Source organism: Carassius carassius, chromosome 1 (assembly GCF_963082965.1).
Source record: "Carassius carassius chromosome 1, fCarCar2.1, whole genome shotgun sequence".
NCBI classification, from domain to species: domain Eukaryota; kingdom Metazoa; phylum Chordata; class Actinopteri; order Cypriniformes; family Cyprinidae; genus Carassius; species Carassius carassius.
The window spans coordinates 49,231,321-49,254,080 of NC_081755.1; the positions used below are offsets into that span (position 1 = coordinate 49,231,321).

The window sequence follows — 22,760 nt, forward strand, 5'->3', positions numbered from 1 at the left end:
CTTAGTTTCAAAATATTTACAGTAGAATTTTTTTTTACATTTACATATTGTTACGCTTTTATTCCCCAAACTTATCATATTATTCTCCTTTATCTACAAGACAGTACTGAATAGGTAGCTACACTATAATTACAAAAACATTATGCTGTAATTTCTGTTTACTTACGCAGTACGTGGCTGGTTGTAATCTAAAGCTTTACCCTGAAATCTGACCAGATCACTTTTGAACAACCGACCCTAGATGATTTAATGAGAATTATCTAAGCGAGTAAAAATCTATTCCTTTTTTTTTTTTTACTTTGTGCAAGCCTGCAGATCCTGAATTTATAATAAGCACACGGAGACTGCTACTGTACAAAACACACCAAACTGACCAGAATCAGCAATAACTACAAATAAATCAGAGCTTGTTTCTTAACGTGTGAAAGACACTGCTATTATTATAATAGCAGTGAATCAAACCATCAGGAGTCACGGTTCATACTCCTCTGCTCATGTGGTTTCTGTATAATTATTTGTCTGATTTGTGATGGTTCTTGTTCACAGAGGCATAAAGTTTACTGTGTGCTTTAGAGCAGAAACAGTAGAAATACACTAACTTGTGCTGATCTAATGTGAGTAATAAGAGTGTGATATTTCAGAATCAGTCTTCTGTGGAGCTTATGGTTATTAATAACTCATAGATCAACAAAACTCACCACAGAGTCATCAGTCACTCTTCTGACATCTGAAAAATAATGACATGAGAACAGTTATGATCAAACTGTCTCTAATGCAGATGACAATCAGTTTCTAAAAGAGTATAGAAGAATTCTAGTGCTGTGGAGTAGGAAAGTATGAATTTGAATGGATTTTTTTCAAGAGAAATGTGAAGCAACACTTGATGCCATTATGACTGGCATTGTGTCACTATATAACAACTCTTGTACATTTCAACACTCAAGTCTGCAGATCAGAGGAAGTTAAAAACCACAGGAGGAGCTGAGAGTATTTAGAGAAAGAGTTGAGAGAATATAATGAAGAGGAAGACTGACAGAAAGAGAAGATGGCTGATAAGTGTCACTTGTGTCTGCTGGGACTGATCTTTCTCTCTTCACTTCTCACAGGTAAAGACATCTGTGTTTTCTCTTCAAGACAGTTAGTGAATTAATCTGAGAAAGAGTTCATCTGAACATGATCAGTTTATTATTGTGTTACAAACAGAACATACTGGATTATTTTATGTCTTCATTTATTATATAAATGTATTATATATATATATATAATATAATAATCACTTAGATGTTCTTGTGTTTCAGGTGTCAGTGGAGTGGATGATGCTCATGTGTTCATCAGTTCTGGTGAAAATGTCCGTCTGTCCTGTAATATTGCTCTTCATGACTGTAAATATACTACATGGAACTATAACAGATTCAGTTATTCAACAACAGTTGAACTGATTAATTCAGGGATAAAGAAGAAACACACAGAGAGACATGAGAGACTGAGTCTGGGGTCTGACTGCTCTCTGAACATCAAGAGAGTCACAAAAGAAGATTATGGACTTTACACCTGCAGACAATATGTGAATGATCAACAACAAGGTCCCGATGCTCGTGTTTTTGTGCATATTCTTCATGGTAATTTTATGACTATATGATTTCATTTCAAAAAGGGCAAACTCTTCATTTAATCTCTCAGGATGTTTGTAAAGTGTGTGATGTGTGTGCTATTCTGTGTTTAAGTCTCTTCTTTATCCTCACATACTGAGATCAGTGCAGGTCTCTCTCTGACTCTCTTCTGTCAGTTGTATTCATATTCATCATATCCTCAAGTCTCTTGTGGTGATTGGATCCGTTCTGAGCGAATTGATCTTTTCTGGGTGAATCAGGCTGGTGTTAAACAGATGAGATCAGACTCCAGATATCAGATATCATTCTCATCAGATTACTGTATCAGTTATCTGTCTACAACAATCCTGAATGAAGATCACAACAGAGAGTGGAGATGTGCAGTTACTCAGAGAGATCAACTCAAGACCTCAGTCACATACACTGTCAAGATCTCAGGTGAGAAACAAACTTTCATAACTTACTTTCAGAAGACTATCTGATACAGAAACATGACTTGAGGATTAATAATATCATTCATTCAGGACAAACTGAAGGGTTGCATATAAATGAGGCATAAATTGTTTCATGTAGTCATATGGTAACCAGTGCATTTTTGAGCATACAAGGATATGAAGATTCACTAAGCAGTGGAGGTTCATTCATCATTTCTGTGATATGAAGCTCAAGTATTTCATGATATTGACGTTTGGTTTCTACGTTTGTCCTTAACTAACAGACGTGATCATATATCCAACAGAAACTGAAGTCAGTTTGACTGCTGGTTCAATATTCAGAGGTACCACACATCTTTACATTGTTCATTGTTTTCAATGTTTCACAGATTGAGTCTGTTTTTAATCTTGACCATCTCTCATCTTTGACAGTGGAGATGTGTCAAAGTGGAGTGGAAACAAAGTGGAAACAGTGGAGATGATTGTGGACTTTAGGAGAAACCCCCCTGCACTTTCCCCACTCACCATCATGAACAGCACTGTGGCTGCAGTGGAGTCATTCAGATTCCTGGGAACCACCATCTCTCAGGACCTGAAGTGGGACAATCACATTGACTCCATTGTGAAAAAGGCCCAGCAGAGGTTGTACTTCCTTCGCCAGCTGAGGAAGTTTAACCTGCCACAGGAGCTGCTGAAACAGTTCTACTCAGCCGTCATTGAGTCAGTCCTGTGTACTTCAATTACTGTCTGGTTTGGTTCAGCTACAAAATCAGATATCAGAAGACTACAGAGAACTGTTCGGACTGCTGAAAGGATTATTGGTGCTCCTCTGCCCACCCTCCAAGAACTGTACACATCCAGAGTGAGGAAAAGGACTCAGAAAATCACTCTGGATCCCTCACATCCAAGTCACCCCACCTCTGAACTTTAGCCATCTGGCCGGCGCCTCAGAGCCGCAAATACAAGAACAGCAAGGCACAAGAATAGTTTCTTCCCCCAGGCAATCTACCTCATGAACAGTTAAATGTTTCCCACTTAAACTTATGCAAAAATGTGCAATATCCTTATATTTATTTGTTACCCCTCCATCCTAGAACATTCCTGCATCTCACTCAATCCTATTCCATTATCATTTATAGCACAATTGTTTATACACTTATTTATTTGCCAATTTGTAATTCTCCTGTAATTATTATTATTATTATTTTTTTTTTTTCGTCTGTGTGTTGTTGTCTCTGTTTACTGGAAGCTTATGTCACTAAAACAAATTCCTTGTATGCGCAAGCATACTTGGCAATAAAGCTCTTTCTGATTCGGTTTCTGATTCTGTTTCTTTCCTGCAGTGATTGTGATTATCGTTGAGTTTGCAGTGTTTGCTGCTCCTACTGTGATTCTTCTTCAGATCATCTGTGCAAGAAGAGCTGGTGAGTTTTTGAAGTGATTCACATTGAGCTGTAACAATCTGCAATCATGAGAGCTCAGAAAATGCTCTTGTATTAAATTATTTTGCAGGGAGGAAGAACTCACAGCACCAAGAGGAAATAGTGATGAATACAGTATTACAATAAAACACTCTCTACGAACAACAGAACCAAAACAAATACCTTAAAATTAATTCAAATAAAGTGCAAAAACAATAATTTTACAGAAATTTTCATTAAAAGTTAAACAATGCTATTTTACGGATTTCTACTTTTTAAAAATAAGATAATATACTTGAATTGTACTGTAAATTATACTGTAAAAATATGTGAGTTTTTTTTGTTTTTTAAAATAAAATCTTTACAGGTTTAATATAATTTACTTTAATTTTACTGTAATTTTAATTTACTGTAATTAATTTTACTATAGCAGTATATATATATATATTTTGTTTTTTTTCTGTTTTTGTTTTACTTTTTTTTTTTACAGTTTTACAGATTTTTCCTAGATTATTACAATGAAAGCAGTAAATGTTTTACAGAGAACACTGTTAATTTACAAATCATTACAATCTAAAACCTTCAATAAAGTGTCAATGGCAAATTTTAATATATACATATATACATTCATATACACTCAAAAAAAAAGGAACTTAGCTGGTTGTTACATTAAAAAAAGGGTAACGTGTAATTTTAACAAAATAATTTCATGTTTCAAAGATGAACGTGATAAATTTATGTAGTATAAGCATGAAATTTAACAAATTAAAATTTGTTAAATTCAGTTTTGTTGAGATAACGTGATTCAATATAGTCAGACTGATCTTGCACCGAAAATGGCCTAGCGAGATCACAGGAGATCACATGAGATGACAAACCCAGGAAAATAACGAGATTGCACTTGAAGAACTTGGCTGTCGTGCCTGGAGTTCATTTGGAAAAGGTAAGATAAAATCTGGTTTCATACATCTAAATGCAAACAAAACGATGTGTATGAAGTCTTTATTATTATTATTTTTTTTTATAGCCCTTTTAAAAGTCAATTCTCAGAGCACTCACATAAGCAAAATTAAGATAGATAAAACTGGCATGATAAACACAATACAGAAAGTATAAGAAACAATTTTACAAACCTAAAAACAATTTAAAAAGTATCCAAGACATATATTAAACTCATACAATACATCACGTAAGCAATCACAAAAATCATCTTTCACCCAAATGCTTCCTTAAAATAATACGTTTTAAGTAAAGATTTAAACATTTTCAAGGATGGTGCATTTCTAATTTCGGAAGGCAGAAATTTCTATAACTTTGGGGCAACTGAAGAGAACGCCCTATCACCCATTGTTTTTAGGTGCGTTACCGGAACAACTAAAAGACCAGCATCGGCCGAGCGAAGATTACGTGTCGGAATGTAGGGTATTAAAAGCTCAGAAAGATATTGAGGAGCAAGTCCATTTAATGCCTTGTAGGTCAACATAAGAATCTTAAAATCAACACGAAATTTGACAGGTAGCCAATCTAAGGTCTCTAAAATAGGTTTTATATGATCTCTATGTCCTGTTCTAGTCAGAATACGTGCAGCAGAGTTTTGTACCCACTGAAGTTTGTTCAAAATAAATTTTGATGCTCCTGCTAACAAGGCATTGCAATAATCAATTCTAGAGAAAACCAGAGTATTGATTAATTTTTCAGCTACAGAAAAAGGCAGCATGGACCGTAATCTGGATATATTTCTGAGATGAAAAAAAGAAACTTTAACAGTATTACCTAGATGAAGATCAAATGTTAAATTAGAATTAAAAATTACACCCAGGTTTTTTAATTTAGATTGAAACTGTATAACAGAGCCATCCACATGCAAGACTAAGGATTTCACTCTGCGTAACTGGTGAGGCGAACCGATAAGCAACACTTCTGTCTTATCACTATTTAGACATAGAAAATTAACAGACATCCAATTTTTGATAACTGTGATACAGTTAGAAAGATGTGAAGCAGCCACATTTACATCAGATTTTGAGTGAATATAAATCTGGGTGTCTTCAGCATAAAAATGAAAATTATGAATTATTAAAATGACTAAGAGACCTCAAAAGTTGGCCAAGAGGAAAAATATAAAGACTACAAAGTAAAGGACCTAAAATTGAACCCTGAGGTACGCCATATTTTATCACGCCAACCTCAGATCTGCAGCCACCCAGCACAACTAATTGTTTTCGATCTGAGAGATAAGACTTAAACCAACTCAGAGCAGAGTCCGATACACCAAAGACAGACTTTAGGCGAGAAAGTAAGGTACAATGATCAATAGTTTCAAAAGCGGCACTGAGATCAAGCAAAATCAGTATTGATAAGCATCCTGAATCGGAAGCCATCAATAAGTCATTTGTGACTTTAACTAATGCTGTCTCAGTGCTATGCATTTTACGCAAGCCAGATTGTAAAGGTTCATACTTCCACATAAAAATTATTTGGCCTGGTTTTTTTTCATCATATAATTTTTCTATACATGAACAAAAACAGCGTATCAAATGTCTGTTTGAGGTAAAGTAACTTATCACTGATTCTTTTTGGAAATAACTGGGGTGGTTTGGGAGCCTCTCTGTCAAGACAGATGAGGACCCAAGAGCGGAATGAGGCTGAAAAATAGTTTTTTATTAAATGGAACGTCTTGGCGTCAACAAACAAAACAAGAACCCCTCGGGGAGAGGGGGAAAAAAAAAACACAGTCTTATCTTCCAACCGCACAGAGGGCAGGTCGTGCGCTCAGCCCCCGAGCGCACCAGGAGAGAGGGAGGTAACAAATCCAAAAAACAGTAAGCAGGTGAATGGTCGAACAGACAAGGGGTCAAGCGAGGTGCAGACAGGGCTGAGAACGGCAGGCAGTACCAGGGTCAAAACCAGTCCAGGTCCAATACCAGAAGGGCAGTCAGAAATCCTCTGAGGGCAAAGCACAGGTTACACCAACTGGGCAGACAAACCAACAAGCGTACAGACCAGAAAGAAGGAACAGGACAGGACCGAGGTCAAACGCCCAAAACGTCACAGAACACACTGACAAGGAGAGGTGAAAATCAAACAGAATAAATAGGGTGAGTACTAACGAGATAGAGGGAACAGGTGCGTCAGACAAGCCGCTGCCTAGATTGCTGAGCGAGATCAGCTGGCGCTGGGGCGAAGGGAAGAAAAACCAGAGAATATCTATAAAACTCAGAGGAAGAGAAAAAACGAAAACAAAACGAATACAAGTGTGGAAAAATAAGTCGAAACGAAAAAAAATAAATAAAAAATAAACAAAGTAAAAATAAGGAAGAAAAAGGACAGATCAAACCCGAGTCCTGACAGTACCCCCACCCCCAGGAGCGCCTCCCGGCGCCCCCGAGGAAGGGCCGCGTTGGTGAAACTGGTCGATAAGCGAGCGGTCCAGGACGTCCCGAGCCGGAACCCAACATCTCTCCTCCGGACCATACCCCTCCCAGTCCACCAGGTACTGATGTCCCCGCCCACGACGTCTGGAGTCTAAGATTCTCCTAACCTTATATGCAGGAGAACCGTCAACCGTAATAGGGGGAGGGGGGGCGACAGGGGAAGACACAGTAGGGGAATGGGGAGAACGCAAGACAGGCTTAACCTTGGACACATGGAAGACAGGGTGCACACGACGAAGAGAATTGGGCAACCGGAGACAGACCGTCACCGGGTTGATGACCTTGGAAATACGGTACGGCCCAACGAACTTAGGCGCCAATTTTCGTGACGGGACCCTCAATGGCAAATCCTTGGTGGAGAGCCACACGCGCTGTCCGCAGACATAATGAGGCGTCAACCTACGGTGGCAGTCTGCGGCAGTCTTAACGCGTCCCCTAGCTCGGATAAGCGCCTCCCTGGCCCTCCTCCAGGTGCGGCAACAACGTTGAACAAAAGCCTGAACTGAGGGGACAGCTGCCTCGGAGCCCTGGGAAGAAAACAGAGGAGGCTGATAACCCAGACTACACATGAACGGGGACATACCTGTAGACGACACCGGTAATGAGTTGTGAGCATACTCAGCCCAGGTGAGTTGATCACTCCAGGAGGAGGGGTTATGGGATGCCAGGCAGCGGAGCATCCGACCGAGATCCTGGTTGGCGCGCTCAGTCTGGCCGTTGGTCTGTGGATGAAAGCCTGACAACAGACTCGCGGAGGCTCCAATCTGTCGACAGAACTCTCTCCAAAAATGCGAAACGAACTGGGGACCCCTGTCAGAAACCACGTCCTCCGGAAGGCCGTGAATCCGGAAGACGTGATCAATGACCACCCTGTTCATTTCTTTAGCCGAGGGGAGTTTAGGAAGGGGAACGAAGTGGACCGCTTTGGAAAAGCGATCCACTACGGTGAGAATTACAGTATTGCCACTGGATGGAGGGAGTCCAACCACAAAATCCAGGGCAATATGGGACCAGGGGCGGGATGGGACGGGAAGCGGCATTAACAGACCAGTGGGAGGAGAATTAGATGACTTATTTTGAGCACAGACCGGGCACGCCCCCACAAACCGGCGTACATCCTCTGCCATGGCAGGCCACCAAAACCGCTGGCGGATGGCAGCCAGCGACCTCCTCACTCCTGGATGGCACATGATCTTGGAGGAGTGACCCCACTGGAGAACGGCGGAGCGAACTCACCTGGGCACGAAGAGCAGACCCGTGGGACACCCCGCAGGCACCCCAACTCCCCCCTGCGCTCGTCTGACGAGCTTCTCGATTCCCCAGGAAAGCGCCCCCAGCACGCACCCCGGAGGTATTATAGTGTCGGGGGGCGGCTCGCCTGGAGAAGCGAAAAGACGAGACGGCGCGTCGGGTTTAACGTTCTTGGACCCTGGTCGATAAGAGAGGGTGAAGTCAAAGCGCCCGAAAAAGAGCGCCCACCGAGCCTGTCTGGCATTAAGCCGGCGTGCAGACCGAATTACTCCAAATTCTTGTGGTCAGTCCACACCAGAAACGGAACAGCCGCTCCCTCCAGCCAGTGACGCCACTCCCCCAAGGCCAGACGAACCGCCAACAACTCGCGATCACCGATGTCGTAGTTTCGTTCTGCGGAAGACAAACGGTGTGAAAAGAAAGCACAAGGATGCAATTTATTATCTGAGGAGGATACCTGGGAGAGCACGGCACCGACGCCGACCTCTGACGCATCCACCTCCACCACGAACTGCCGGGAAGTATCAGGAGTAACCAGGATAGGGGCTGAAGTGAATCTATGTTTTAACTCATCGAACGCCGCTTGGGCATCCGCTGACCAACGGAAGCTGGCCTTTCGTGGAGGTTAGCGCGGTCAGAGGGTCCGCCACCTGCCCTAAGTTCCTGATGAATCGCCTATAGAAATTGGCAAAACCCAGGAACCGCTGTAACGCCTTGCGGGAATCAGGTACCGGCCATTCGGAGACGGCCCCCACCTTAGCAGGATCCATGCGAATCCCCCCCACCGAGATGATGTGTCCCAAGAACAAAACTGACTGAACGTGGAACTTGCACTACTCCACCTTATCGAACAGCTGATTCTCTAACAGCCGCTGAAGCACCTGTCGGACGTGCTGAACATGATCCTGAAGAGAAGAAGAGAAAATTAAAATGTCTTCTAAATAAACAAAAACGAATCTATCGATCATGTCCCTCAGCACGTCGTTGACAAGTGCTTGAAAGACAGCTGGAGCGTTGGATAACCCGAAGGGAAGAACCCGATATTCAAAGTGCCCACGAGGCGTGTTAAACGCGGTCTTCCATTTGTCCCCCTCCCTGATCCGCACTAGATGGTAAGCATTGCGAAAGATCCAATTTTGTGAAGAACTCGGCCCCCTGCAAGAGATCGAAAGCCGAAGACATCAACGGCAGAGGGTACCGATTCTTAACTGTGATGTCATTCAACCCTCGATAGTCTATACAGGGGCGCAGAGAGCCATCCTTTCTTCTTCACGAAAAAGAACCCCGCCCCGGCCGGAGAAGAAGAGGGACGAATAATACCGGCTGTCAGAGAATCACTTAAATACTTCTCCATTGCTTCGCGCTCGGGCGCGGAGAGAGAGTACAGCCGTCCACGAGGCGGAGAAGTGCCAGGGAGGAGATCGATGGCACAATCGTATGGCCGGTGGGGAGGAAGAGACACAGCTCGGGACCTGCTGAAGACCGCCCGCAGATCATGGTAGCAAACAGGAACTCGAGAAAGATCCGCCTCCTCCTCCTGTGGGGAAACAGAAACAGAGACCGGGGAGAAAGCAGACAGAAGGCAATGTGTATGACAATATTGACTCCATGACAAAACTAAATTGTCTGCCCAGTTAATGTTCGGCCCGTAACGAACGAGCCAAGGATGACCCAATACCAAAGGGACAGATGAAGATTTAAAAACTAGGAATTTGAGGTCCTCCCGGTGGTTCCCGAAGGTAAGAACACTCACCCAATCAGTGATCCGAGAGATCTGCATAAGTGGCTGGCCATCGAGTCCGTGAGCGATTATGGGAGACTGCAGGGATTGGGTGGATATATCCCGAGCGCGTGCCCATTCCTCATCAATGAAGTTGCCCTCTGCTCCTGAATCAACGAGTGCTGAAGCCTTAAACAAAAAGTGCTTAGTAAACACAGAGACACAGACAGATGAGTGCATGACCTGTGAGTGGGGGAGATGGCAGTACCACTCAAATTAACTCTCGGAGGCGAACAAGCAGCCTTAGCAGGACAGGAGTGAGCTTGGTGTCCCTGAGCTGCGCAATATAGGCAGAGACCCTCCAGCAGGCGGCGCTGTTTCTCCTTGGGTGTGAGGCGTAGGCGATCCACCTGCATGGGCTCACACTCCTCGACACTCTGGGATGGAGGGGCGAATGGGATGGGCTCGGAGTCCGCTCGGACTCGACGGCGTAACTCTCTCCTGGCGTCAATGCGGAGGGACAAACTGATCACATCATCCAACCATTCAGGGACCTCGCAGGCAAACAGTTCATCCTTGACAGAGTCGTTGAGTCCCTCTAAAAAGCGAGTGATAAGAGCCTCGGCGTTCCAGCTGCAAGTAGCGGCGAGGGTGCGGAACTGCACAGAATAATCTGCCACTGAACGTCTGCCCTGTTGAAGACGCGCTAACAGTCGGGATGCCTCTTTGCCAAAAACCGACTGATCAAAAGTCTTAATCATCTCCTCCTTAAAAGAACCGAAGTCAGAACAGCACCCTGCCTGTGATCCCCATACTGCAGTACCCCAATCACGTGCTCTACCTGAGAGCAGGGAGATGACATAGGCCACCTTTGAGATATCCGATGCGTAGGTTCGAGCCTGTTGAGAAAACACCACCTCGCATTGAATAAGGAAGGCTTTGCAACAAGTAAGCTCACCGGAATACACGGGGGGGTTGTTAAGTCTTGGCTCAGAGGAGAGAGTGGATGGGAGAGGCCCAGGAGGCGGTGAAGGGAACTCCTGTTGGGTGAGACGATCGAATCGACCCACCAAATCCGTGATCTGAGCTGACAAGGCCTCCACAGAGTGACGGGTGGAAGACAGTTCCATCTCTTGACGGCCCAACATCGCTCCCTGATGCTCCAAAGCCGACTGCCAAGTTGAGTTATCCGCCGGGAGCCATTCTTGGCTGTGGTGGGATTGATATCCCATGACGACGAGTCCTTTTACAGACAGGAGGTGGAAGAACTCGAGGACTGGTGAAGAGCAAATAACCTCTGCATTAATGTGGGGAAGACGAAGGAAATTGTCGTGGACTTTAGAAGGAGAAGCTACACCCCCTTTCCCCTGTTCATTGGTGGATTAGCTGTGGAAATGGTCTCAAACATCAAGTATATTGGAATATACATTTCCAATGACTTAACATGGACCATCAACACAGCCAGCATTATAAAAAAAGCTCAACAACGCCTTTATTTTCTTAGGAGGTTGAAGCGGGCTGGTCTTGGGACTCCAGTTCTGCTAGCCTTTTACCGGTGTGTGGTGGAGAGTACACTCACTTTTTCCATCACTGCCTGGTACGGAAATTGTTCTGCTGCTGGCAAGAAGAAATTGGAGAGGGTGGTCAAATCGGACCAAAAAATAACTTTGAGCAGCCTACCCTTTCTTGAGGGAATTTACACCAGCAGGTGCAGAAGCAGAGCATCCTGTATTATGGAGGATTCCACCCACCCGGCAAACAAACTCTTCAATCCACTCCCCTCGAGCAGGAGGCTAAGAAGCGCCAGAACAAAAAGACTGAAATGCAGCTTCTTCCCAGAGGCTGTAAGAATCATGAATTCACTGCCTTAGGGATTGCTTTTAAAATTGTTTCAAATTTCTGATTAATTATTTATTATAGAAGGAGTACTTTTTAGGTATCAGGTGTCTTGTTTAGGTCAAAGTTATTTTTTAAATGTTGTAGGTTATTAAATTATGTTTTAATTATTTTATGTATACTGTATGTTAACTATCTTTTTTTACGCTGCTGGTCCTGAGTAAATTATTTCATTCTTATGTGGCAACATGTATAGAATGACAATAAAAAGACCTGAATATATAGGTCAGTGTGTGGTGTCAAGACAGATGAGGACCCAAGAGCGGAATGAGGCTGAAAAATAGTTTTTTTATTAAATGGAACGTCTTGGCGTCAACAAACAAAACAAGAACCCCTCGGGGAGAGGGGGAAAAAAAACACAGTCTTATCTTCCAACCGCACAGAGGGCAGGTCGTGCGCTCAGCCCCCGAGCGCACCAGGAGAGAGGGAGGTAACAAATCCAAAAAACAGTAAGCAGGAGAATGGTCGAACAGACAAGGGGTCAAGCGAGGTGCAGACAGGGCTGAGAACGGCAGGCAGTACCAGGGTCAAAACCAGTCCTGGTCGAATACCAGAAGGGCAGTCCGAAATCCTCTAAGGGCAAAGCACAGGTTACACCAACTGGGCAGACAAACCAACAAGCGTACAGACCAGAAAGAAGGAACAGGACAGGACCGAGGTCAAACGCCCAAAACGTCACAGAACACACTGACAAAGAGAGGTGAAAATCAAACAGAATAAATAGGGTGAGTACTAACGAGATAGAGGGAACAGGTGCGTCAGACAAGCCGCTGCCTAGATTGCTGAGCGAGATCAGCTGGCGCTAGGGCCAAGGGAAGATAAACCAGAGAATATCTATAAAACTCAGAGGAAGAGAAAAAACGAAAACAAAATGAATACAAGTGTGGAAAAATGAGTCGAAACGAAAAAAACAAAACAAAAAAAAACAAAGTAAAAATAAGGAAGAAAAAGGACAGATCATACCCGAGTCCTGACACTCTCTCCTTGTCTTTCTCTCAGACAATAATACACACACACACACACACACTTGCCATACTTTAACTCCTTATTATTCCTTTAATAAGACAATATACCTTATTCGAATGGAATAACTAACACTGAACTCATGATTACAACAGACAGACCCTTGGTATGGCTTAGTTGTTGAAGTATTTCACAGACTCAGCCAACAATATTAATGTCAATTAGTTATTTGATTACATTTGTATTTATTATGAATATGGATTAAGTTATTAAGGGTTGGAATAAGAGATAGCTGTTTTACAGTAATACTGTAAAGATTGTGTGCTATAAATATGCATGTAATGCACATCAGTAAAAAATTCTTTGTCCTTTTTAAAAAAAAAAAATTCTCAGGATGTCGATGAAAGCAATCAAATGGCCATTGCGGAGACAGTATTTGGAATCTTTGTCATTCGACAAAAAGGTGCAGAATCTGGTGATGACCCCGCGGATGTTGGGATTGTCCTGGAGGGGGTGGAAGTGATGAGTAAGTTGGGCAATGTAGCTTTTGCTGTGGTGATGTTGCTGGGTCTTGTCTATGCACTAAACCTGAGCTACCCCCAGGAACTCAAGTACACTTTCAAGGTTTTGCAGAAGATCATAATGACATTGGATGGAAACAAACTATCCAACAAAGGACAAGCTCTCAAAACACTGCTTTCCTGTTATGAAACATTGCCATATTAAAAGCTACACCATCCTAACTTGAGGGAAAATTCAGTAGTTCTAGTTCTCAAAGTTGAGCAAATTTACTGATACTTTATTTACTTTGTTATATTTGGAATTTGTTTTCTATCCTAAAAACAGTGTCCAAGACCACCCCTTTAGTGGCTAAAAACAATAAGAAACGTGTACATTCTGTTTTGTTGTTTAGGTACACCAGCACATTAAACTACAAGTGTTAGTAGGTGCAAATCTTTAAGAGGAATGTGAGTATAAAAACAGGGCCCCATTTCCCAGTATATCAGTGTTCAGCTCATCTGTTTTTTTTTTTGTGCTCTGTTTTTATTTAAACAATGTTCTCTCTCATGCAAGGTTTAGTCTATTGGCACTTAAGGAATGCTGTATGCTGAATTATTTTTTTAGTTTCTCATAACAAATCAAGACTAACCTATGTTTAAGTTTTTTTTTTTTTTTTAGTTTAAACATTTACATATTTCGGGAGTTAAACTGGATTGTAAGATCTCCATTTGTGTTGTTTTTACCCTTGATGCCAACCATACTGTAGACATCGTTGAAACTTGTTTAAAATGTCCCTAGCAATGTTTCAATGTAAAAATATATACATGTTAAAATATTTCTGACTTCTGAGTAAATATTTTTTATTAACTTCTGTGTGAGTTCACTATCACATAAAACCACAGGTTCAAGATGTACAAAGTGCAAACGTTAATAGTAGATTAGGTGGGATGCGAGTGAGAGGGCCCATTTCCCTGTATTCACAGACTTGAGATATATTTCCATGTTATCAACAAGCAACTGTATTTTGTAAAACAATGTGCATTATAATTTTGGAAATACAAGTTGATTGCACCTTTTATCATTTGTTGTGTGTTGTTTCACCGTTAGAGTATGGTAAAAAGGTTTTAATTTATTAACACTCAAAAGCTATTCTTTGAATTAAAGGAGCATTGCGTAGGTTCTGAAATTTCTAACCGTTACTGACACCATTGGCCGTTAGAGGAGCTGCAGCCAGTCTCATGCTCGTTCTCAGTGCGCACGCTCTTTTTTTTTTACTTACGAGGAGAGTCCGTGGGTGTCTGAATTGTGCTGGAGGCTGGTCGCTTCTTTCCATCCGCAGAGTCCATTTGAAAACACTATTGCCGCTGCTTACTATAATGGCTGGCGTCCCATACTGTTTTAACCCCAAGTAGATGAGAACGCGCATGACGTCACATTTTGTGAATTTTCGCGCCAATTCGTGCCCGACTACTCCACACACAATTGAGCCTACAGGCTGATAGAGGCAACCGTGGTGGACAGTCGAGGTGTCATTATTTTTTTTACATCATGGTTGGCTCAAACATGTACAAATGAAAACTCTATCTTAAAGATTTTTTTAAGTAAAAAAACCTCCACATAGCTCCTTTAATGTAATTAAATCATGGAAAGGATTTCCATGTTAAATGGCTTTCGTTCAGCATTAAGCACTTTTGTTAGGCTAACTTAAATTGCATAGATTGGATCAACTTAAGTAAATGAGTTGGTCCAAAACATTGCAAATTAGTTGGGCTGACACTGTGCCCAACCATAGTAAATAAGTTGAATCAACCTTAATAAATTAAGTTGACCCAACGTAAGTACATTAAATTGGAATAACAGAATTGCATAATGCTTAAATAAAGCAGCTTAATCATGTGGAAATCCTTTGCATGATTTTTTTATGTTCGTTCAAAGAGTAATTTTTTTCAGTGTATATATATATATATATATATATATATATATATATATATATATATAGTGTATAAATATATCAGTTTTTAAGAACTACAGCATGATTACATTTAAAATACGCTACTGATGAAGAGCATGAAAAATCTAAATGTTTAATTAAATATATTCAACTTAAAGGACAAGTTCACGTCCATAATTAATATTTCCTGATAATTTACTCACCCCCAAGTAATCCAATATTTTCATATCTTTCTTTACAATACAGTACACCTTTATTGTCAACCGTGGTTAAAATTAGTCTTTGACCACACCAGCAAAAACCAAACACACTTACAAACACATTACTTAGTCAAAAAGAAATTACAGTTTTGAGGGGAAAAAAATCAAGGACTTTTCTCCATTTAGTGGGCTTCAATGGGATCCAATGGGTTGAAGGTCCACATTTCAGTTTCAATGCAGCTACAAAGGGCTTTAGATGATCCCAGAAGAGGAATAAGGGTCACAGGTAACTTCTAAAGCCCTCTGAAAGCAGCATTAGCCGCGTTTCCACTATCAAGCTTAAACCGGGCGTGCTAGTGCATGCCAGGGCCAGTCGCGTTTCCACTGTCACTTCCGGGGCTTGATCGTGCCTCGCCGGGGCTTCCTCGGGGCCAACGGCCAGGGTTATTGGCCAGACGAAAACCTTGGGCTCAAGTGGGCCAGTTGGGGCTAGAGGAGGGGTTATGAACAAAGGCAGAGTTTCTCCCCATCTGGAGAGCTCAGCGCTGCGGATAATTTCAGAGAGATAACAGCTTTAACACCGGTATTAAAGACTTTTTAAAATAAGTTGAACTCAAAACTCACTCGTAGTTAGCAGCAAGTGTTTGAAATAACTTGATCCGATGTGGATTATAATTACTAAACAAAGCAAGGCATAAATATTTATAAGCGATGTAAAAGACTATGCACGATAAACATTGATGTTACCATAGTAAACATGGTAAATATGAGCGCTTGGATAAATCAGACGTCAGCTTCTTATTCTCTATCACAATTGTGTATTTATTAAGTAACATTTTATCTGGCGTCTCGTTTCGTGAGTTTAGCTCCACGTTGCATATCATCAAAATGTAATAATGATTTTTGTTCGGGAGCTTTTATAAAAATAGAAAGCGTTTGCACTGTGGATCATTTCAGAAAGATAACAGCTTTAACACCAGCATTAAACACTTTATAAAATAAATCAAGCTCAAAACTCACTTTCAGTCAGCAGCGAGTGTTTGAAATAACTTGATCCAATGTGGATTATAATCACCATACAAGGCAGAAATATTTATTAATGATGCAAAAGACTAAACATGCTAAACATTAACATTACCATAGTAAACATGATAAATATGACCACTTGAAGAAATCAGAGGTCAGCTTCTTATTCTCTATCACAATCGTGTATTTATTAAGTAACTTATATTATCTGTCACAAGCCTCGTCTCGAGAGTTGAGCTCCACGTTGCCTATCATAAAAAAAATAATAATGTTTTTTGTTTGGGAGCTTTTATAAAAATAGAGATTATCATTCATTCTTAATTTGACGTATATAGGCTACTGTGGCTACAAATAAACATAAACAGACTCGACTAAATACGCAGGCTATTTTAAAGGGCGTGTTTTAGTGACGCGCAGCGTACTTCAGTCCCTGACTGTGGAAACCCTGCGCTATTCTGGCCACGGTGTTACATATAAACTGCAATAAATACAAAACTAAAGCCAAGGAGCTGATGATACTGCGTATGTGTGATTCAGTGTGGAGCAGACTGACAGACAGAGCGTCTCAACCGAACTAGCTTTTTTGGTGATTGATTCTGAACTGATTCTGTGCTAATGTTATGAGCGTGGGTAAACCGAAGGCTTGAATCAGCAATCATCGCAAATGACGTCATTACGTCGAGTGCAAAAGAACCGTTGAACCATTTTCTTCAACCGGTTTATTGAATCGAACTGTCCGAAAGAACAACTGGTGATCCGAAAACCGATGAAACCGAGTCAATCTTTCGTTCGTTATCTGGCTCGGTGTTCATCTTCAGTTCTCTCTTGTAAATGCTTGAATCAATATGATTATTTTGATTATGATTATTAAGTTCTTGCTTGATGAATGAGTTTCACCAACGCATTCTGTGTCATAAAATAACTGTTTATCAAAACCAAGGTTGATGTCACTGTATTCTGTTTGCACCTATATCTTTATTTGTGCTTCTTTTAGGCACATGATTAGGTTGTTAATAAGCAGAGATTTTCTGTTTATCTACAGTAGGACAGGAATTAACGATGTAGGCTATTTGTGATGTGCTTTTTTTCCTTATTATTAATCTTTATTGTTAACCATATTGATGAGAAATGTGATGTATATGTAAAATGCATAGGCTAATTTAATTCAGTTTTGTTCTATAATGTTGTAATTGTTTTTTTCTGCACACACACACTGCACATGAACGCTCTTTTCAAACAGAAGTTGTAATGCACATGATATCTGTCACAGCATATAATGACTACAAAAAATTACAAATTATATTTAATTTTATTTCAAATAAAGGGAAAATTAAAAGTGAGTTTAATCCAAGCAGCTCTAAAACATCTTAGAATAGTTCTGCATCCTTCTGAAGGCACTCCGTCTGTGTTTGCGGTGTTGCCATTTAAACATGTTACTTACAAAAACAAATCTACACGCGCTGTTGCTCTGTGGACAACTCTTCAGTTGCTCCACTGCATACCTCAGACCACTTCCTCATTACTGCTAACCTAGCACTTACTCCTGAAGTTCCTCACACTCCAACGCAGGTCACCTTTCGATGGAACCTACGCTCACTCGCCTATCTTCTGTGGTTTCGTCCTCACTTCCTGCACTCTCTCAGTTTTCTGCTCTGGACACGAACAGTGCTACGGACACTCTTTGCTCCACTTTAACATCTTGCTTGGACAACTTTTGCCCACTGTCGTCTAGACCAGCACGCACTGCCCCATCTGACCCCTGGCTGACCGAGGTTCTCCGTGAACATCGCTCTAAACTCAGGGCTGCAGAGAGGAAATGGCAGAAATCAAGAAACTCTACCGACCTCAGTGTGTATCAGTCTCTCCTCTCTTCCTTCTCTGCAAATATCTTCACGGCTAAAACATCCTACTACCACAACAAAATTAACAACTGTTGTGACGCTCAGACCAGAGATGGGACCAAGTCACACATGTGCAAGTCTCAAGTAAGTCTCAAGTCTTAACCTTCAAGTCTCAAGTAAGTCCCAAGTATTTTTTTCTTGGGCAAGTCAAGTCAAGTCAAGTCACAAGTTATGTCAAGTCAAGTCAAGTCCTGTAGTAAGTCAAGTCAAGTCCAAGTCAAGTCACCTTATTATTGTAATTTTACCAGAATTTACAGAATCTGATCTTAATAAAGTTAAAAGACAAGATATAAGTAACAGTAAATTAAAATAATTTGGATTTGCATTGTAAATACTCATGTTCAGTAAAATACATCATGGAATCAAACAAAATTGTAACTTCATAAAATTATTTATTTTTCACTTCTGCCAACAGAAATGTTTTACATTTTCAACATTGAGTCCATAAAACAAATAACAGCTAAACATCCAACTGACTCCTCTCTGAACACCCCCCTCTCTCTCTCTCTCTCAAACGACGTGACGTGACATGACATTCAGCCAAGGATGGTGACCCATACTCAGAATTTGTGCTCTGCATTTAACCCATCCAAAGTGCACACACACAGAGCAGTGAACACACACACACACACTATGAACACACACCCGGAGCAGTGGGCAGCCATTTATGCTGCGGTGCCCGGGGAGCAGTTGGGGGTTCGATGCCTTGCTCAAGGGCACCTAAGTCGTGGTATTGAAGGTGGAGATAGAACTTTACATGCACGCACCCACAATTCCTGCCGGCCCGAGACTCAAACTCACAACCCTTCGATTGCAAGTCCGACTCTCTAACCATTAGGCCACGACTTCCCCTCAAACACAGTTTACATACAACATTAAACTTTCTTACATTTCTCCTCTCTCTCTCTCTCTCAAGTTCAAGTTCAAGTTGCTTTATTGGCATGACATTTGAGTTACAGTATTGCCAAATTTAGCATTTAGATACAGAATAAAATATGATTACAATAAAATACAATACAATAAAAATAGCAGCAGCAGATAATATTTCTAATATTAATAATAGTAATTATATACAATTAAGAATATCAAATAAAACAGTTGAATATAATAAATTATCCCTTTCGTATGGTGTGTATGGTGTATAAATTTTTAGCAGCTATTGTGACTGCTGTCTCATTCTCTCCAAGTATATAGAGTAGTTTCTCTGAGTCATTTAGAGACGAGAATGAAGGATTCAAAGCTTCAAACTGTGGGAAGAATGTTTCTCTTGTAGTGCTGAATTTGGGACAGACAAGAATGAAGTGTTTCTCATCCTCTGTTTGATTCAGCTCACAGTGTTTGCCTCTCTTCTCTCGGTTGCCAGGATCTTTTATGTCTACCAATCTCTATTTCCAAATCATGATCACGGAGTCGATATTTTGAAAGGATTTGTCTTTCTTTTAATTGCTTGAGTGATAAGTAATTTGCCAGTTTTGTGGTTCTGTTTAGGGCCGAAAAACACTGGAGTTTGGTTTGGAGCTCAAATTCATTTTTTCATTTTTCATCATAATTATACTTCAGATTTTTGTCGATTAGTTTCTGAATGTTGGGGTTGTGATTGGAGTCAGACTCAGTTTGGGTTTCCTTCATCAGGTGAAGCACGAGTGTCTCTCTCTCTCTCTCTCTCTCTCTCTCTCAGAAAACATCCGTAAGTCAATACCTCTATTACAAGGTATTGCACTTGCAAAATATAAGATTCGAGAGTCTTGTCTGCAAGCCAAGCACGATGTGGCCTATCCCACCATGTATGCGCCACCAGTATGCACGCTCTTAATGGAAGCAACGCGGTCGCGACGCACACGCGGTGAGACACGCTCGACGCCTCAGGGGCGCAACTGTCCGAGCGCTTTGGAAACAAGGAGAAAGCGGCGCAACTAGCGATTTCCACGCGTTTTTAGGTGCGAATTATTGACGACAAAAGCGATGACCCTCGGTACCCCTCAAGCTGAGATGTTGATGTGATGTGATATCTGATCTAAGTGGGCGTGGTCTGCGTAAGGTAGAGAGGGTATGACTGATGATAGTGTCCTGGTCCAGTCATGACAACACGATTCTCAGCCTGCGCTCCAGCTGAGTAATCAATTTTATTTAAAAAAAAATAATTTATATATTTTATATTCAAACTGAAAACATAATGTGATTAACACTCAAGTCATTCAAGTCATCGTGTCTCAAGTCAAGTCAAGTCAAGTCCCGAGTCTTTAACTTCCAAGTCCGAGTCAAGACTCAAGTATTTTATTTTTTGTTAAGTCAAGTCACAAGTCATAAAAATAGCGACTCGAGTCGACTCGAGTCCAAGTCACCAAGTCACAAGTCCCCATGTCTGGCTCAGACACTCTTCAAGACTTTCTCTTCTCTTCTTAATCCGCCGCCACCACCTCCTCCATCAACTCTTACAGCGGACTACTTTGCAGCTTTCTTCACAAATAAGACAAGATCCATCAGTGACCAATTCTCCACACCGCAGACTGAGGACAACTTCACAATGATCGACGCACACTCTTTCTCCTCCTTCTCCCCACTCTCAGAGATGGACGTCTCCAAACTTTTCCTGTCCAATCATCCTACTACTTGTCAACTTGATCCAATCCCCACTCACCTCTTTCAAGCGATCTCTTCTTCAGTCATACCTTCGCTTACTCACATTATCAACTCCTCTCTTAACTATGGAACATTTCCCTCAGCATTCAAGCAGGCTCGGGTAAGCCCACTGCTCAAGAAACCATCTCTAAATCCAGCGCTTCTTGAAAACTACAGACCGGTATCCCTTCTTCCATTCATTGCAAAGACACTTGAGCGAGCTGTGTTCAACCAGCTTTCTATGTTCCTTGTACAGAACAACCTCCTGGACAGCAACCAATCTGGCTTCAAAAGTGGCCACTCAACTGAAACTGCTCTGCTCTCGGTTACTGAAGCCCTGCGACTAGCAAGAGCAGCTTCAAAATCCTCAGTACTCATCTTACTGGACCTTTCTGCTGCTTTTGACACTGTTAATCACCAGATTCTCCTGTCCACCCTCAGAAAGATGGGCATCTCTGGAACTGCACTCCTGTGGGTTAAGTCCTACCTCTCTGACAGATCCTTCAGTGTGTCTTGGAGGGGTGATGTTTGGAAGTCACACCACCTTGCTACTGGGGTTCCTCAAGGCTCAGTACTTGGACCACTTCTCTTCTCCATCTACATGACATCATTAGGATCTATCATTCAGAAGCATTGCTTTTCTTATCACTGCTACGCTGATGACACCCAACTCTACTTCTCATTCCAGCCAGACGACCCGATGGTAGCTGCTCGCATTTCAGCCTGTCTGAGTGACATTTCTAGCTGGATGAATGACCATCACCTTCAGCTTAACCTTACGAAGACAGAACTCCTGGTGATTCCAGCTAAACCATTGCTTCATCACAACTTCTCTATACAGCTGGGCTCATCAACCATTACTCCTTGGAGGACAGCCAGAAACCTAGGAGTTGTGATGGATCATCAGTTAAGCTTCACAGACCACATTGCTACAACTACCCGGTCCTGCAGGTTTGCCTTATACAACATTAGGAAGATTAGACCCTTCCTGTCAGAGCAAGCAACCCAACTTCTTGTCCAAGCTCTTGTTCTCTCCAGACTGGACTATTGTAATGCTCTCGCATCAAATTCAAGGTACTGATGCTTGCCTACAAGACGACCACTGGCACGGCACCAACTTACCTAAACTCACTGGTTAAATCTTATGTGCCCTCCAGAAGTTTGCGCTCTGCAAGTGAACGACGCCTTATGGTGCCATCCCAAAGAAGTTCAAAATCACTCTCACGGACCTTTTCCTGGACTGTCCCCAGCTGGTGGAATGACCTCCCACTCTCAATTCGTACAGCTGAGTCTTTACTCATTTTCAAGAAACATCTAAAGACTCATCTTTTTGCCTGCACTTAACCAACTAACACTAGCACTTTTCCTTTTCTTGTCTTTTCATTTATAAAAAAAAAAAAAAAACCTGGCTATGTGTTCTGTACTAGACTAATTGAGACTTGTCATGGCACTTGTATACTGTAGTTGTTCTCTTGTTGACCTGACTGCTTCTATTGTTCTCATTTGTAAGTCGCTTTGGATAAAAGCGTCTGCTAAATGATTAAACGTAAATGTAAATGTAAATAACGAGAAAACAACTTTCGTTATGTCGAGATAACAAGAAAATTAAGTCGTTATAACGAGAAAACAAGAAGGAAAAATGATTAAATATGTAAAATATATGTTGATTAGAGGGGGGTCTGTAAATGCACAGAATGGAATATATTACTTGCAAATGGAAAATATTCAAAGCAGTTCCAATCCATAGGGATACTGACTTAATATAGCACTTTTAGCTTGTGATGTGTGATCAGGGTGAGCTGACTAGGGCACAATTCATTAAAAACTTCTAAC

At 41.5% G+C, this 22,760-nt stretch overlaps 2 protein-coding genes across 2 annotated transcripts in view; one reads left to right on the forward strand and one right to left on the reverse strand.

The window, feature by feature from the left end:
* Positions 1–22,760, reverse strand: part of LOC132159925 (gastrula zinc finger protein XlCGF57.1-like) — a 486,703-nt gene that overhangs the window by 252,384 nt on the left and 211,559 nt on the right. The gene's annotated exons all lie outside the window — the stretch shown is intronic.
* Positions 1,046–3,472, forward strand: LOC132143108 (uncharacterized). Its single transcript, XM_059553290.1, has 4 exons — positions 1,046–1,106; positions 1,299–1,619; positions 1,725–2,048; positions 3,447–3,472. The coding sequence occupies exons 1-4, from the start codon at positions 1,046–1,048 to the stop codon at positions 3,470–3,472; spliced, it is 732 nt and encodes a 243-aa protein (XP_059409273.1).

Excerpts from the sequence above, each read along its gene's own strand:
- LOC132143108 (XM_059553290.1), top strand. The coding sequence starts at position 1,046 with ATGGCTGATAAGTGTCACTTGTGTCTGCTGGGACTGATCTTTCTCTCT. Across the intron at positions 1,107-1,298 it reads TCTCTCTTCACTTCTCACAG|GTGTCAGTGGAGTGGATGAT; the intron begins GTAAAGACATCT and ends CTTGTGTTTCAG. Across the intron at positions 2,049-3,446 it reads ATACACTGTCAAGATCTCAG|ATCATCTGTGCAAGAAGAGC; the intron begins GTGAGAAACAAA and ends ATTCTTCTTCAG.